Consider the following 17,377-nt stretch of genomic DNA (forward strand, 5'->3'; position numbering starts at 1 on the left):
CTACTTTCTGTCCCTCTGAATCTGACTACTCTAGGTACCTCAAATAAATGGGATCGTAAAGTGTTTGTCCTTTCGTGTCTGACTTCTTTCACTTCTCATGACGTCTTCAGGGTTCATCCATGCTGTAGCTTGTGTCAGAATTTTCTTCCATTAAAAAAAAAGTTTCATTTTGAGGGAGAGAGTGGGGGAGGGGGGGGAGGGCCAGAGAGAGAGGGGAGGAGAGAGGGAATCCCAAGCAGGCCCCACACTGTCAGCACAGAACCCGACGCGGGGCTCAAACTCACGAACCTTGAGATCGTGACCTGAGCTGAAATCAGGAGTCAGACACAACCACCTGAGCCACGCGGGCGCCCCAGAATTGTCCTCCGTTTTAAGGCTGAGTAATATTCTGTGGTACGCACTCACCACATTTTGTTTATCCATTCGTTTGTCACTGAACGTTTGGATTGTTAACTCCTTTTAGTTTTTGTGCGTCATGCCGCCATGAACGCGGCTGAATAACTTCTTAAGTACAGACTTGGAATTAGTTATAGTCGCGGGCCTGTACGATTGGCGATGACCGATAATGTATCCGGTGCATATAACACGTTGCTTACCGTAGGCCATGTGGGCTGTGCGTCCCCCTGGGCAGGACTCCTTTGTGTCTGACAGGGACTTACTAGAACGTTTCCACTGATTCATTCTTGAATGTCTTCCTTCCCGGTCTTCGGTTGTAGATCCAGAGGAGCAAGGAGACATTGTGGTAGCCTTGTACCCCTACGATGGCATCCATCCAGACGACCTGTCGTTCAAGAAAGGAGAGAAGATGAAAGTCCTGGAGGAGTGAGTACGCCCCCGCACGCTGTGCCTGCTGTCCCTTAGGCCACCGAGGCCCGACCCCTCATTTGGCTTCCCGCCTCCTTGCTCGCCAGCAGGGCTTTGGGAATGGAAGGAGGAAGGCCACAGGAGCTTTCCTCTTATGTGTGGCTGTGAACAGTCTCCAGGTGTCCCTTTGAATCCAGACGCTGGTTTCTTTCTTTATCCATCTGTGTCACCTTAACAAGTTTGGGTCTGCGTGGAATTGGCACGTTATTCTAATGCTATGTTTGTTTAGTGATGTTGCCCAAATCCAGACTGGGTTTATGGGTCCAGCTTGGTTTGAGTTCTAAGGACACTGTGTTGAAGCAGCGTTTTGGAAACGCCCCTGCTCGGCAGTTGTAGCCCTCGTGGGAAGACACTTAGGCATCATCATGTCCTTGACCTCTCTGTGCTGACTCACAGACCCGTGACTCAGACCCCAGGGGCTCGGAACTGAGGATACGGATTTCCTAGGTATTTCCCGCTTATCTGGCATACGTTGTCCCCTTGGCCCACCAACCACGTTGGAGGAGGGAGACCCCGTAGTAAATACAAGGGGCTAAGTGGTTAAGAGCAGCTGTCACTTACTGGTTGCAGTCCCGGCTCTGCCTCGTGACGACTCTGTGATCTCGACAGGCCGCTTCAGCTCTTGGTTTCTTGACTTATGAAATGGGAATGGCGGCACCTCGGTCTTGGGGGTGATGTGAGAATTAACGTGCGTGTAAATACGGCACGGGCGTACCACAGGCAGCAGTGCGGTGTCACTGTGGTTGTCGTTCATGTCTTGTGGACATGGAGCCCGACTGCGTGCGGGAATTGGAAGCCGATCATAGTTGAGGCTCGTGGGGACCCATCCATTCTGCCTCCTTCCCTGGCCCCAGCCTCCTCCTTGCCTCTGTGTGGAGGCCAAGAACATGGGGACGAGGCTGCCTGCTTGGAATCATTTATTTTATGGTTTTCCTTTCCTTTTTTTTTTTTTTTTTTTTAATGTTTATTTATTTTTGAGAGAGACAGAGTGCAAGCAGGGGAGGGGCAGAGAGAGAGGGAGACACAGAATCCAAAGCAGCTCCAGGCTCCGAGCTGTCAGCAGAGAGCCCAGTGTGGGGCTGGAACCCACGTACTGTGGGATCGTGACCTGAGCCGAAGTCGGATGCCTAACCCACTGAGCCACCCAGGTGCCCTGAATATATATATTTTTGAGAGAGAATATGTATCTTATTTTGAGAGAGAAAAGGAGGAGGTGGAGGGGCAGAGAAAGGGAAAGAGAAAGAATCTCGAGCAGGCTCCACACTGCCAGCGCGGAGCCCGACGCGGGGCTCGAACCCACGCACGGCAAGATCATGACCTGAGTCGAACGAAGTCAGACGCTCAACGAACTGAGCCACCCGGGCGCCCCTATTTTATGGTTTTCTATTTCTTTCTTTCCACGGCATCTGTCTATGGAAATTAACGTTTCCATATTTTAACAAAGGAGTTTATAACCTAGGAACTATGGTTCATTAGTCCCTTGACTCCCGCTCTGTAAGGGTCCTAAAGCATTTCTTAGATGTCCCGGGTGGAAGCCGCAAATGTTGCTTCTGCCCGATGGGAGCCCTTTCTACCAACTCTTGTTTGCACAGCACTGAGCACGGTGACCCAGTTGCGAGACTGTTTGCCCCTGCCTTCATCTCTAAACGTATTTGTGTTTCAGCAAAATGAGTGAATTTCCCACTGGATTCTGGGGTTCCAGGACTCCTCTCACTCTCCCTCGCCCCCCAAAACAAACACCTTAAGACAATTGCAGTTCTTGACTCATTGGACACGAACACTTCTCGATGTCTGTTTCCATTCCAGACATGGAGAATGGTGGAAAGCTAAATCCCTTTCAACGAAGAGAGAAGGTTTCATCCCCAGCAACTACGTGGCCAAAGTCAACACCTTGGAAACGGAAGAGTGAGTCCTTTACACGTTGTCATCTTGGGTGATTTGTTTGTTGCATTGGCCGTCATGTTTATTCCTTATCTTTTTCTTTTTTTTTTAAGTTTTTAACTTTATTGTGAGAGAGAGAGCATGTGCAGGAGGGGCAGAGAGAGGGAGAGAGAGAGAGGGAGAGAGAGGGAGAGAGAGGGAATTCCAACCAGGCTCCCCACGGTCAGCGCAAGGAGCCCGATGCGGGGCTTGAACTCACAAAGTCTCAAGACCATGACCTGAGCTGAAATCGAGAGTCAGACGCTTAACCGACTGAGTCACCCAGCGCCCCCCCCCCCCCCAATTGCTTCTTTTTCCTTCCCTGGAGCATAATACCCATGAAATGTCACAATGTCTTCTCAGGTGGTTTTTCAAGGACATAACCAGGAAAGACGCCGAAAGGCAGCTTCTTGCGCCCGGGAACAGTGCTGGGGCTTTTCTTATCAGAGAAAGTGAAACGTTAAAAGGTAGGAAGTGGTTTAAATCCTCTGATAAATCACTACTAAACAGATCATTCTTAGAAACTAGTCTGGAATTCTTTTTTTTTTTTTTTAAAGAAAGATATATTATGTTCTGGTAGTGAAAGTTTTATAGTTTGGTAACAAATGACTCAAATGATTAGTTTTACTACTAAAAGTAACATAGGAAGCAGCCCAACTATGGCCATTTCTTACCACACTTTATGTTTGCTGGGCCTCTTCCATTATTATTTAGAGTAAATCTTGAAATCTTCAGAGAAAGAAAATCAAAGTAACTTCTCAATTCAGCGAAATCATAAAAACCTATTGCGAGGAAGGAAAAGGGCATGTTGGTAGGTTTCATAGCAAACAAAATACTAGCCTCATGTGTCAAGCGGACTTGTTTATAGGACTTTAGAAATTATGCACTCCATCCATACTTAATTTACATTTTGCATATTTTATGGCAAAATGCGTACTATAGTGTTGCATAAGGCAGATCTTCTAAAATATAAGCATAATCTTTACTTGTGTTTTTCCCTCACAGGAAGCTTCTCTCTTTCTGTCAGAGATTATGACCCTGTGCATGGTGATGTTATTAAGCACTACAAAATTAGAAGTCTGGACAATGGGGGTTATTACATCTCTCCACGAATCACTTTCCCTTGTATCAGTGACATGATTAAGCATTACCAAAGTAAGTAAAAGCCGACGGTCAGACAAGGCAAAACAGATGATTATGAGATGCAGGGTTTCAGACACTTTTTTATACTAAAATTCTTCTCCATCGTACATCTCTTGGAAGAAGTTGGAGGATCATACTCTATAATTGATTCTAAATTCATCTATAATCAAATCCGCATTTAAAGTCAGATTTGATCCTAGTGAATAATCATCCTGGCCCTTCCGACCTAGTCCATGCCGTTTCACGGTTAATGTCCCAGAAGGGTGAAGAGCAAAATGAATATTTTTTTCCACGTGGTGCATATTTTTACAACACATCTTTAAATATTTGGAATCGGAATGCAGATTCACAGATATGTGTCTTTGTAGACATGTGTATATGTGGTAAAGGTAATAAGGTAATGTGCATGCTGGGTGAAGGAAAACAAAAAGGACAATGACAAGAAAATATTTAGAAGTGGCAAGTCAGTGGTCCTCTGTCTCCAGTGCCGGTTCTCAGCCCTGTTAAGCCAAACCCAAGGGCGGCCTCCGGGTTCATTCCCTGTGTGATTGAAGTCAGTTGTGGTGGGCGGCCGTGGGTACTGTTTATTTCTGCAACCCACTCTGAGGCAACATACACTGGAGGTTTGCAAACCGTACTAATCGATAAAGTCAAGGCACGTTTCAAATGGTCTTTCACGTAAGAATTTCAAAAGTCATGAGGACACAAAAGATACCCGCACGACATTTTAGGTCCTAGACTACGTCAGGCCGAAAGCGATCGCGCCGGCAGTCGAAATTTCTTCTTAGATGTCGGTGAAATACAAAGTGGGACGTTGCATAACCTCTTTGAATTTGTGTTCTTTCAAATCAGAGCAGTCAGATGGCTTGTGCAGAAGATTGGAGAAGGCGTGTATTAGTCCCAAACCGCAAAAGCCATGGGACAAAGACGCCTGGGAGATCCCACGGGAGTCCATCAAGTTGGTGAAAAGGCTCGGTGCTGGGCAGTTCGGAGAAGTCTGGATGGGTGAGTTGTGCCTCTGGGGAGGCGACCAGGGAAATAAGGGCCCAAGCTAATTTTGACGCGTTTTCTCAGCCAAACACTAAACCGTGCTGGAAGCATCCTTGCTTTTGTTTGGCTCTGCCCACCTGGCAACAAGGACTGGCCTGCAAATCTGTTTCGACTCTCTTCCTTGTAATTCTCTCTCTTCTTTTTTAAAAAACGTTCAATATATATTTGTAAATTTTAGTTGAATTACGATTGACATTCAACATTGTAATCGTTTCTGGTGCACGAAAATAAGCGATTCAGCAATTCTGTGTTCTGCTCTGCCCACCATGAGAAGTTTAGTCAACCGCCTGTCGCCATACAGCATTATTACAATATTCATAAGTGGAGGTTTATACCTCCTACTCCCCTTTGTCTGTTTCACTCCCACCCACCCCCACCTCAGTAACTCTCTCTTAGAATAAATGTTTAAGGGCACTTGGGTGGCTCAGTCGGTTAGGTGTCCGACTTCGGCTCAGGTCATGATCCCACAGTTCACGAGTTCGAGCCCCGCATCAGGCTCTGTGCTGATGGCTCAGAGCCTGGAGCCTGCTTCGGATGCTGTGTCTGCCTCTCTCTCTCTGCCCCTCCCCCGCTAGTGCTCTGTCTCTCAAAACTGAACATTGACAAAAATTTTGGAATAAACCTTTGTAAGGAAGAGGGCAGTGGGTCATTCTCCTGATTGTTGTACTTGTTCATGATTCTCTCATGACTGGATTCTCAGGACACCTATCTTAAGTGCAGGACAGGAAAAATTACCTTCAGGGTTAGGATCACCCTTACTAGTGGCCGTAATAGGACACATCACACTTACTTCAGTGTCTCACCAAGGAAGTTTCTAAAGATGTTCAAAGCGCCACCATTAATGAATCATTCCTTACCGTTAACTCCTGCCTTCTCAGGCTGACAAGAAGTACACCAAAATTATAGCACTGGCTTCTCCAGGGGACTTTTCCCCCACCCCCGTCTGTCTTTTCTAAAGTTTTTACATGGAATGTGAATTGCTTTTTCTTTTGTGATAGAATTTTTAAGACCTTTTTTTAAAAAAAGTTCATGTTCCCCTCAAGGTTCTAACTGAAAATGCAGTTACTCTTGTTAAGGATAACATGTGAGGTCATACACATCTCATTGGGTCACTTTTTCTGTGCCAGCTTTATGTGAGTGAAAGCAGCTATGATTTCTAGAGAGAAAAAGGGCTAGCAGCTTTTAATACTGTGCAGTCCCAGCCGGGCAGAAACCAGAGACTCTTCCAGCCTGCTGTAGCTATATAGACGTTTCACTTGCCCACCCAGGGGTCTGTGAGGGGGAGAGGTTTCTCCTCTAAAATCTTGGCCCCTGGGATCAGAGTATTGCCTACGAAATCCTGCTGGTGCTGCTTTAGTTGAAGCAAGTTTTAAATATGGCAGACGTGGCAACTGCGTGGATGGAACTGGAGGGTATTATGCTAAGTGAAATTAGAGAAAGACAAATACCCTATGACTTCACTCATATGAGGACTTTAAGACACAGAATAGATGAACATAAGGGAAGGGAAGCGAAAATGATATAAAAACAGGGAGGGGGACAAAACAGAAGAGACTCTTAAATATGGACAACAAGCAGAGGGTTAGGGGAGGGGTTGTCGGAGGGGGGATGGGCTGAGTGGGTACGGGGCACTAAGGAATCCACTCCTGAAACCATTGTTGCACTATATGCTAACCAATTTGGATGTAAATTAAAATCAAAAATAAGTTTTAAAAAGTGAAAAACAATTAATAAATATGGTAGACACTGACCCAGCATATGATGAATTCTTACTGCACTGGAAGTCTGTGAACAGACTATGGAATTCGGGTAAATTACAATTCTCCATCTTGGTTGTCACATTTCAGAACCAGTCAGTAGTTCATATTGGACATGCCATTTCCATCCCAGTCATCAGATTCCTGGGTGTGAGTGTTGGCTGCAGATGTGGCCTCTTCTTACTCCTACTCTGTGGCTCAAGTCATAATATCAAATTCCCCCTTTCTCTTCTGCTCTTCTCTTTTTTATGGAGGTAAAAATCTGTGTAACATAAAATCAATCATCTTAAAGTGAACCATGTTCAGTGACGTTTACTACATTCACATCGATGTGCAACCACCTCCTCTGTCGACTTCCATAACATTTTCACCACCCTAAAAGGAAGCGCTGTACCCATTAGTAGTCAATCCCCATTTCTCCTGCCCCCAGACACTTGCGACCACCATTCTACTCTGTCTCTATGAATCTGACTAGTCTAGGTAACTCATGGAAGTGGAATCGTACAGTATTTGCCCTTTTGTGACTGGCTTCCATCACTTAACATAATGTCCTCAAGGTTCAGCCACGTTATAGCATTTGTCAGAATTTTATCCTTTTTATGGGTGAATAATAATCCCTCTTTTTAGAAAAAAAATTTTTTTTAATGTTTGCTTTTGAGAGAGAGAGAGAGAGAGAGAGAGAGAGAGAGAGCGCGCACGATCAGGGGAGGGGCAGAGAGAGGAAGACAATGAATCCGAAGCAGGTCCCAGGCTCTGAGCTGTGAGCACAGGGCCTGACCCGGGGCTCAAACTCACCAATTGTGAGATCGTGACCTGAGCTGACGTCGAGCACTTAACCGACTAAGCTACCCAGTCACCCCAGTATTCTCCCTTTTTTGAAAGTTTGTTTATTTTGAGAGAGAGTATGTGCTTGTGTGCGGGCGGAGGAGGGGCAGAAAGAGAGGGAGACAGAGAATCCCAAGCTGACAGGGCAGAGCGCGACGACATGGGGCTTGATTTCACGAACAGTGAGATTGTGACCTGAGCCAAAATCGAGAGTCGGACGCTTAACCGACTGAGCCACCCAGGCGCCCAATTCTATGGATATATACACAATTTGGATATGGATTGGTATGGATATAGCACAATTTGTTTATCTGTGTATCTGTTGATGGATTTTCGGGTTGTGTCTACATTTTGGCTATTGTGAATAATGCTGCTATGAACATTCATGTACAGATTGTATAGACCAATGGTCTCATTTCTCTTGGGTACATACATTCTTTTAGGAGTGAAACTGCTGGGTCATGTGGCAATTCTATTACTAACTTTTTAAGGAATCATCAAACTGTTATCTGCTCATTAAAAAAAAAAAAAAAAGGCCACCTACTTTATTCCCCTGAGGTATTTGTATTTATTTCTTAATAGGCACAGAATAGGGGCAGGAATAGTACAAGAAACATTGCAAACCCTTCACCTGAGTTTACTAGTTAGTAGTTTGCTATGTTTGCTTGATCTTTTTTTATAGATACACACACATACACATACACGTTTTATTTTCGTCGTTGTTGTTGAACCACTTGTGAGTGAGTTACAGATGTGATGACTTTGCACTCCTAAATACTAAAACATGTGTCTCCTAAGAGCAGGGCTGGGATCTGACATGATACGTTGGCCATGTTCAGGAAATCTAACACTGATGCATGTGATTATCTCATAGAGTCCAGGATTTCTCTAGCTGGTCCCAGTAATGCCCTTGAGCTCCCTAGGATTATATATTTGCATTTAGTTGACATGTCTTCGCTATCCTTTGATCTGGAACAGTCCCTTGGCCCTTCATCCGTTTTGACACTGACATTTTATAGAACCTGGGTCATTTGTTTTGTAGACTGTGCCTCATTTGGATGTTTTCATGATTTGGCTCCCACGATGCCTTCGTGCGTAAATAGTATCCAAGTACTAAGCGATGCTGTGTCCTCAGGGCATCTACCAGGAGGCACAGAATATTAGTTGATTCCATCATTGCTGATGGTCTGTTTGGTTTTGATGAAGTGCACCAGATATCTCCATTGTAAATATTAGCTTTCAATTCCCTTTCGTAATTAATGAATAATCTGTGAGGAGATTAAGATCATGTAAATATCTTCTGCTCCAAAAGAGCTTTCCCCAAATGGTTCCAGCATTATCTGCTCATTTTCAATTCTCTTCCGTCTCAGAAGCCATAACTTCTCTAAAAGGAAGCTGTCCCTGCCCTCCTCCACACTCTTGCAAACGTGACTTCTCCAACCCCGCTGGCTCCCTAGGGACCCAGGGACCTGCCTTCTCCCCCTGGCCATCTGAACGCTCTTAACTCCCTGTATTTACTATGACTCTGAATGGGGAGGAGATGATCGAAGTGAGCACAAGGAAGTAGAAGGACGGAGGAGAGGAAGGAATGTCCGAGTGACATGGTGTCCTCTGGGCACGTGTTCGATTATCTCTCGTACTCATTACAATAAGTCTGCGAGATCAGAATTATCGTCGCCGTTGGATAAGCAAGGACTCTAGACTCAGATAAGCAACTTGCCCAAAGTCATTCAATGTAGCGAAGAAGCCAGGCACTCTGGCATCCCAGAGGCCTAGACTCGCTTGCTAATCTATTTAGAAATTAATTTGGTCTCCTCGGTTTCCTCATCAGTCAAATGGGCAAACAACTATCTTCTCAGTTGCTGAAATGAAGCATGAGATTATATACCTGACATGTTTCCTATAGAATATGGTTCTGTGCCCTCTACTTTTCTTATCTGTATTTGACTATGGCCACGGGAAGCTATATTTTAGTGGCTTTTCCCCCACTTTCAATCAGAAATTCAAACTATAAATAATCCAGTTCGACTTTCCCGTGAATATTTTTTGGCAAAGGAATTGCATACTTGAGGGGAAAAGCAGAGGGAGCTTAAGCAGGGTGTACTCATCTGCTCTGAAACAGTAACCCCGCGTGTGAAGGGACAGTATGGCCTTTGGTTCCGACCTCCTTGTGTTCAGCTGTGAAGCCAAGAGGAAGGCATCAAACTACATGCCATTTGCCCCCAAGAGATAAGAGTGAGATCTGGTAGTCTGGGAAACTATCGCTTGGAGGGGAAGACCTTATGATAGCCCTCTTGTATCTTCTTAAAACCGTCTTGAGAGTTGGGGCGCCTGGGTGGCTCAGTCGGGTAAAGCGGCCGACTTCAGCTCGGGTCATGATCTCGCGGTCTGTGGGTTCGAGCCCGGTGTGGGGCTCTGTGCCGACAGCTCGGAGCCTGGAGCCTGCTTCCGATTCTGTGTCTCCCTCTCTCTCTCTGCCCCTCCCCTGCTCACGCTCTGCCTCTGTCTCTCTCAAAAATAAAATAATGTTTCAGGAGAACGGTAACCACTGCGCCAGCTTTGCGATGGTGGCGATCACAAGTGCCATTTGAAATTGACAAGGGGCTGTGCTAGTGGGAAGTCAGGGACGAGGTAGCAGCGGAAGGGGGGCGCACCCGGCCGAGTAGACCTGCTCACGGCCCAGTGTTGCCCTGAGCGGCCCAAAGCTATGCTGAAATTGTCACCTGCAGCTCAGGCACGTTGGTCCCTCTGAGATGCGGAAAACCTCTGCTGCACTGCAATTCTAGATACGCTAAAGCTTCCTGCCCATTTCTCACCCTTCCCTGTTCATGGGCGTCCACTGGCCACGTGCTAAATATTCACACTGACTTTAGAGAACATATTCTAGCATGTGCCCGGGTGGTGGGAGAAACTGAAGTTTAGAAGAGAGGAGAGTGGGGCATTGAAAAATACACAGTGTTACTTTTGACTTAAACTCTTTGAAAGGGGTAAAAGCCTTGTGAAAAATTCATTGTTTAAGTAGAGTTGCTAATAATTTTATGTGTGTTTTGTTTACTTTTGAGAGACCGAGAGACAGAGCGTGAGCAGGGAAGGGGCAGAGAGAGAGAGAGAGGGAGACACAGAATCCGAAGCAGGCTCCAGGCTCTGAGCTGTGCACAGAGGGAGATCAAGCTCAAACTGCGAGATCACGACCTGGGCCAAAGTTGGTCGCTTAGCTGACTGAGCCAGGTGCCCCGTTGTTCCTAGGTGTGTGTGTGTGTGTGTGTGTGTGTGTGTGTGTGTGTGTGTGTGTTTTAAGTTTATTCATTTATTATTTCTGAGAGAGAAAGAGAGCACGAGCAGGGGAAGGGCAGAGAGAGAGGGAGACACAGAATCCGGAGCAGGCTCCGGGCTCCGAGCTGTCAGCACAGAGCCCGACGTGGGGCTCAAACTCAGGAACTGTGAGATGAGGACCTGAGCTGAAGTTGGTTGTTTAACCAGCTGAGCCACCCAGGCGCCCCCGTTCCTGGGTTTCTTAATTAAACTTTTTATTTTGAGGGGCGCCTGGGTGACTCATTCAGTTGAGCTTCTGACTCTTGATTTTTGACTCCGGTCATGATCTCACAGTTTGTGGGTTCGAGCCCTGCTGGCAGCACAGAGCCTGCTTGGGATTCTCTCCCTCTCTCTCTGCCCCTCCTCTGTTCATGTGTGCTCTCTCTCTCAAAATAAATAAACATTAAAAAAACTTGATTTTGCAATGATTATAGATTCACCTGCAGCTGTAAGAAATAATACACAAATTAAAACATATCTGTGCAAACACTTCTAGATGAATGTTTGTAAGAGCATTATTCATAATAGCTAAAGACCGTAAACAACCCACATGTCCATCCATGCAATGGCTACACAAAATGTGCTGTTTCTGTCCAATAGGATATTATTCAGCAATAAAAAGGAATAAAGTAGCTGACACATGCTACCATGTGGGTGACCCTTGAAAACACTGTTAAATGACAGAAGCCAGACACAAAGGACCACATGTTAAGTGATCCCATTTGTGTGAAATGTTGTGGATAGGCAAATCTATCGCTCCGAGTAGATGAGTGGCCACCTTAGTGGTGGGGCCAGGAGGATGGGGACGTGACTGTCAATAGCTATGGGGTTTCTTTTGGGGGTGATGAAAACGTCCCAGTAATTGATTGTGCTGCTGGGCCCACAATTCTGAATATATAAAAACCAATGAATTGTATGCTTTAAACAGGTGAATGGTATGGCATATGAATTCTCTTTCAATATTCGTGTGTGTGTGTGTATGTGTGTGTGTGTGTGTATATATATATATATATATATATATACACATATATATATATATACACACACACACATACACACACACACACGTACTATACATAAATAGTACAAAGAGATCCCATGTGTCCTTGACCTAGTTTCCCCCAGTGGTAACATCTTGCAAAACTACAGTATGATATCCTTGCCAGGATATTGACGTTGATAGTTGTTTTTTAATCATGCTTTTCTCCTCTAGTCTTGTATTAAAGGAAGGAAGGGAAGAGGAAGGGGGTGGGGAAGGAAGAGAAAAGAAAGAAGGAAAAAAAGAGAAAAAAGCAAAATAGAAATTTTGATCTGGGATCTTTTGCAGATACGGTTCTATGAATTTGGCTGTCAAGGGAGCACTTCCTTTGCTATTGAAATAACGTCCATGTGCTGAATGCATTTAGCAGAGGAATACTGGGAATCAGACCAAAAGAATAAATGATTGGTGACACTATGTTATGGATCAGAGGTCAAAGGGTGCCCCCCCGCCCCGCCCTGGGTGTATCTGTGTCTCCTTCCATCTGTCCAAGGGTTGGTGTAAAAAGCAAGGTCTGCAATTTAGAGCTGCCTGAGTTTAGTTTCTTATTTCTCTTTTAGGATTTTGTATCTCAAGAGATGAGCTGACTAGTTTTTCTCATTGATAGCAAAAGTAGAACAAATTAAAAATTGTATCACTGGTAACCAAATAAAATCATATTTTTGTGACATTCAGAGACTACCAGTCACATTGTACGGTCCAGATTTTTCTGGTCTGCAACGCACGAACAAATACTAGGAAGTGACCTGTTTTAGGGGAGGAGAGGGTGGGGCTAAAAGAAAGGAGTTTCTCCCTCAAGCTGTTTCCTCTCGTTCGTGTGATCCTCTTGACATCTGGCTTGGTGACACGTTTTCCCCCATGGATTGTTGGATTCCAGGGGAACTGACTGCTCAGTGAAGCCAAAGATGATGTTTCCTGTTGCCACTTGATCTGCGAAGAGACTTTGTAGAAGAAAGGGAACTTGTTTTCCATTGAATGTTGCCTGATACATTTTTGAGCCAGTTGCATTGAAATTTAATCACCAGCCAACACCAACCACATGCGTCTCTTGTGAAAACCAGCTTCCATTTTGCGGTACTTAGGAGCTTTTTAGCAAATTAGTCACACCCGGAAGTAGAGCTGTCTCAAAGTGTCACACTAGCTTTCTTTAACTGTGCCAAAATGGCACTCTTCAAGAAATTCTTCACTTTCAAGTAATTTTTTTTTAAATGTTCATTTATTTATTTTGAGAAAGAGAGAGAGGGGGCACGCATGCGAGTTGGGGAGGGGCAGCGAGCGACAGAGTGAGAGAATCCCGGGCAGTCTCCACACCTGCCAGCACAGAGCCTGGCACGGGGCTCGATCTCCTGAATCATGAGATCGTGACCTGAGCCAAAATCAAGAGTCACATGCTCAACAGACTGAGCCACCCAGGCGCCCCCTCAAATGATTTTTGAAAAAAAATCCTCGTCTATCTGTAATGCCGACCCAAATCTCCATGACTAGGTTAATTGAACCTGTACCCTACGGGAGAATATCTCGGCAAAGTACAGTCTGATCGTTAGTGCCGAATAAAAATCATGCCTTTAGGGCAAGTCGGAGACCTGCCCTCTTGTTTCAATAGCACCGCCCCAAGACGCCAGTGAGTTTGGAAGCTGCTGCAATCTTGAGCTGTGCTTGATAGAACCGTTTTATTCACCGTTCATCTCAACCTCCTTATCAGCAATTTTAATATCTTTAACAGCTGTGCTGTTTCCTGACAACTTTTTCCCCTGCCCTTGGAAAGCATTTTTTTTTTCTTCATCCTTTACCCATAATTTTATTTATGTAAAAAGGCTCAGTGAGTTCCATTGTTGGATGACAGAGCGAGAGCGGGTTTGTTTCTTTCACACCTATTGCTGGGTGAGCTAACCGGCAGACTGAAAAGTGTATACAACACAAATGTTCAATATCACAAATAATTATGAAATGAACACTGGTGCGGTGGCCGCTGAGACCACATGGTGGAAACTTACCAGCACGCAGCAGCCCCCACTTATCCTTTACCAACCACAACCTCACCGTCCCCCAAAGGCAGCTGCCATTCTGGCTTTTGTGATAATTTCCTTTTCTTTATTCTTCTGTTACTTATGCACATGGGGGTGTGCATCCTCCAGAATATAGTAGTTTTGCCTGTTTTTAAACTTTATGTTAATGAGTCATACCAAAAACTACCCTTTTATTTTTTTTTTAATTTTTAAAAAATGTTTATTCAGTTTTGAGAGAGAGAGAGACAGGGTGTGAGCAGGGGAGGGGCAGAGAAAGAGGGAGACACAGAATCCAAAGCAGGCTCCAGGCTCTGAGCTGTCAGCACAGAGCCCAACACGGGGCTCGAACTCACGAACCGGGAGATCATGACCTGACCCCAAGTCAGACGCTTAACCAACTGAGCCACCCAGGCGCCCCCAAAAAACTACCGTTTTCTTACGTCTTGCCTCTTCTGTTCCACATTATAGTTGTGAGATTTCATCCATGTTTTTGGGTGTGGCTACAGTTCATTTACCTTCATCGCTATATCGCATCGTGTTGTACTCAAGATGTAGAGAGGTTTAGCTATTAATTTCACCATTTGCTTTTAAATGTTAGCGAGGGTGAGTGAGCAGGGGAGGAGCAGAGAAAGAGAGAGAGTGGGGGAGAGGCAGAGTGTGTGGGATAGAGGATCCGAAGCAGGCTCTGGCTGACAGCAGTGAAACTGATCCGGGGCTCGAACTCATGAACCGCGAGACCGTGACCTGAGCCGAAGTTGGATGCTCAACTGACTGGGCCCCCCGGGCGCCCCTGATTTCACTATTTATTGATGAAGCTGGACGTGTTCCCAGTTTTCAGCAACTATGAATGATAGTTCTGCCGGGAACCTTTTTGTAGTGGATCAAGGGTCCGTGAGTTTTTCTAGGGTGGCCAGGAGTCACTTTGCTGGATCACGGGAGTATGGATCTTCAGCTCTACCAAACACTGCCAGCTTTGTTTCCAAAGTGCTTGTCCCGGTCAAATATACAAGAGTTCTCAGTATGCCATTTCCTGATCAACAGAATTGTATCTAGAAGGAGGTGGACCACAGGTCAGCACAGCCTGTGGGGGGGTGGGGGGTGTGGCAAACACTCAAATGATTGCACTTGAAAGGAGGCTGGTCTGTCAACATGCTTCATGGGCCCCTGGGAATATTATTAAAGACAAGCTTCAAGCTCGATTTCACTGATGCTCAGAAAAGAGCACACAGAAGGCCTTGGGGAGCTGCCCCAATCTCTCTACCATGGTCATGTGCTCACCAACACTCAAGTTGTCAGGCTTTGTGATTTTTGTCAAGCTGGGTGGTGGTTTCTTCCTATAGCTTTATTTGCATTTCTCTGATTACTAATAAGATTGAGTTCTTTTTTACACGTTTGGCAGCCATTTGGACGACTTCTTTTCAAAATGCCCATTCAAGCCTCTGCCCATTTTTCTATTTTTCTTATTGATTTGTAGGAATTCTTTGTATATTCTGGACACCAGTCCTTTGTCGGTGTCAAAGGGAGTGTATTTTCTTGCTCTGTTTTGCCACTGATACAGTCGCGTCACTGAGGATCTGTGTAGAAACCTGTTTTGCATTTTATCTAGTTTGTGTTTTGCATTTATTATTGAAGTTTGGCACACAATGTTACATTACTTTCGGAGGTACAACAATGTGATCTGGCCATTCTGTACATCACTCACTGTTCACCACAGTAACATAATTGCAGTATTATTGACGAGAGTCGCTATGCTGTACTTCTCATGTCTGTGACTTATTCACTTTGTAACAGAAAGTTTGTACTTCTTCATCCCCTTCACCTATTACACCCATCCCTGCACCCCTTCCCCTCCGGCAACCACCAGTTTGTTCTCTGTTGAGTCTGTTTTTGGGTTTTTTTTGTTTGTTCATTTATTTTACGTTGTTTTTTGTTTTCATTTTTTTTTGTTTGTTTTTTTTTTTAGATTCCACATACAAGTGAAATCCTATGGTATTTATCTTTCTCTGTCTGACTTACTTAGCATAATGCCCTCTAGGCCCATCTGTGTTATTACCAACGGCAAGATCTCACTCTTTTTTATGGCTGAGTAAATTGCATTGGGTGTGTGTGTATCACTTCTCTATCCACTCATCTACTGGTGGGCACTCAGGTTGCTTCCATGTCTTAGCTGTTGTAAATAATGCTGCAATAAACATAGGGTTGCATATTTCTTCTAGAATGAATGTTTTCGTTTTCACTGGGCAAATACCCAAAAGTGGAATTCCTGAATCACATGGTATTGCAATTTTCAGTTTGTTTTAGGAAACTCCATCCTGTTTTCCACAGTGGCTGTACCAGTTTGCATTCCTACCAACAGTGCATGAGGGTTCCTTTTTCTCCTCGTCGTTACCAATGCTCGTTATTTCATGTCTTCTTGGTACCATCCATTCTGACAGGTGTGAGGTGAGGTCTCACTGGGGGCTTTGATTTGCATTTCCCTGATGATTAGTGATGTTGAACATCTTTTCATACGTTTGTTGACCATCTGTAAGTCTTTTTTGGAAAAATGTCTGTTCAGGTCCCCTGCCCATTTTTAATCAGATTATTTGGTTTTTCTGGTGTTGAGTTGTAGAAGTTCCTTATATATTTGGGTATTAACCCCTTATCAGATGTGTCATTTGTCAATCTCCCCTCCCATTCGGTAGGCTGTTTTTTCATTTTGTTGGTGTCCTTTGCTGTGCACAAGCGGTTTATTTTCGTGTGGCCCCAGTAGTTTAGTTTTGCTTTTGTTTTCCTTGCCTGAGGAGACATATTCATAAAGATGTTGTGAAGACTGATATCCATGAGATGACTGCCTATGTTTTCTTTTAGGAATTTTATAGTTTCAGGTCTTATATTTAAGTCTTTAATCTATTTGAAGGGCTTTTTTTTTTTTTTGGTTAATGGTATAAGAAAGTGGTCCAGTTTCATTCTTTTGCATGTAACTGTCCAATGTTCTTAACCCCATTTATCGTAAAAACTATCTTGTCCCCATTGTATATTCTTGCCTACTTTATTATAGATTAATTGACCATGTAAGTATGAGTTTATTTATGGGCTTTCTCTTCTATTGATCTATGTGTCCATTTTTGTGCCAACATCATACTGTTTTGATTACTGTAACCTTGTACTGTACCTTGAAATCTGGGATTGCGATGCCTCCAGCTTTGTTCTTTCTCAAAATTGCTTTGGCTATTCAGGGTCTTTTGTGGTTCCATACGGATTTTAGGATTATTTGTTCTAGTTCTGTAAAAAAATGCTGTTGGCATTTGGATTGGGATTGCGTTGAATCTGCGGATTCCTTTGCATAGTAGGAACATTCTAACAACATTAATTCTTCTAATCCATGACCCTGGTGTATCTTTCCATTCGTTCGTGTCGTCTTCAGTTTCTTTCATCAGCGTTTTACAGTTTTCAGGGTACAGATCTTTTGCCTCCTTGGT

General features: G+C 44.5%; 1 protein-coding gene across 3 annotated transcripts in view; it reads left to right on the forward strand.

The window, feature by feature from the left end:
* Positions 1 to 17,377, forward strand: part of LYN (LYN proto-oncogene, Src family tyrosine kinase) — a 123,041-nt gene that overhangs the window by 60,901 nt on the left and 44,763 nt on the right. For all 3 annotated transcript variants that reach the window (XM_042923329.1, XM_042923330.1, XM_042923331.1), the window contains exons 4-8: positions 717 to 822; positions 2,671 to 2,769; positions 3,148 to 3,251; positions 3,790 to 3,939; positions 4,780 to 4,932. In XM_042923329.1, coding sequence (XP_042779263.1) covers positions 717 to 822; positions 2,671 to 2,769; positions 3,148 to 3,251; positions 3,790 to 3,939; positions 4,780 to 4,932 — 612 coding nt within the window. The remainder of the gene's footprint in view (positions 1 to 716; positions 823 to 2,670; positions 2,770 to 3,147; positions 3,252 to 3,789; positions 3,940 to 4,779; positions 4,933 to 17,377) is intronic.

This window comes from Panthera leo, chromosome F2, assembly GCF_018350215.1.
Source record: "Panthera leo isolate Ple1 chromosome F2, P.leo_Ple1_pat1.1, whole genome shotgun sequence".
Lineage (NCBI taxonomy): Eukaryota > Metazoa > Chordata > Mammalia > Carnivora > Felidae > Panthera > Panthera leo.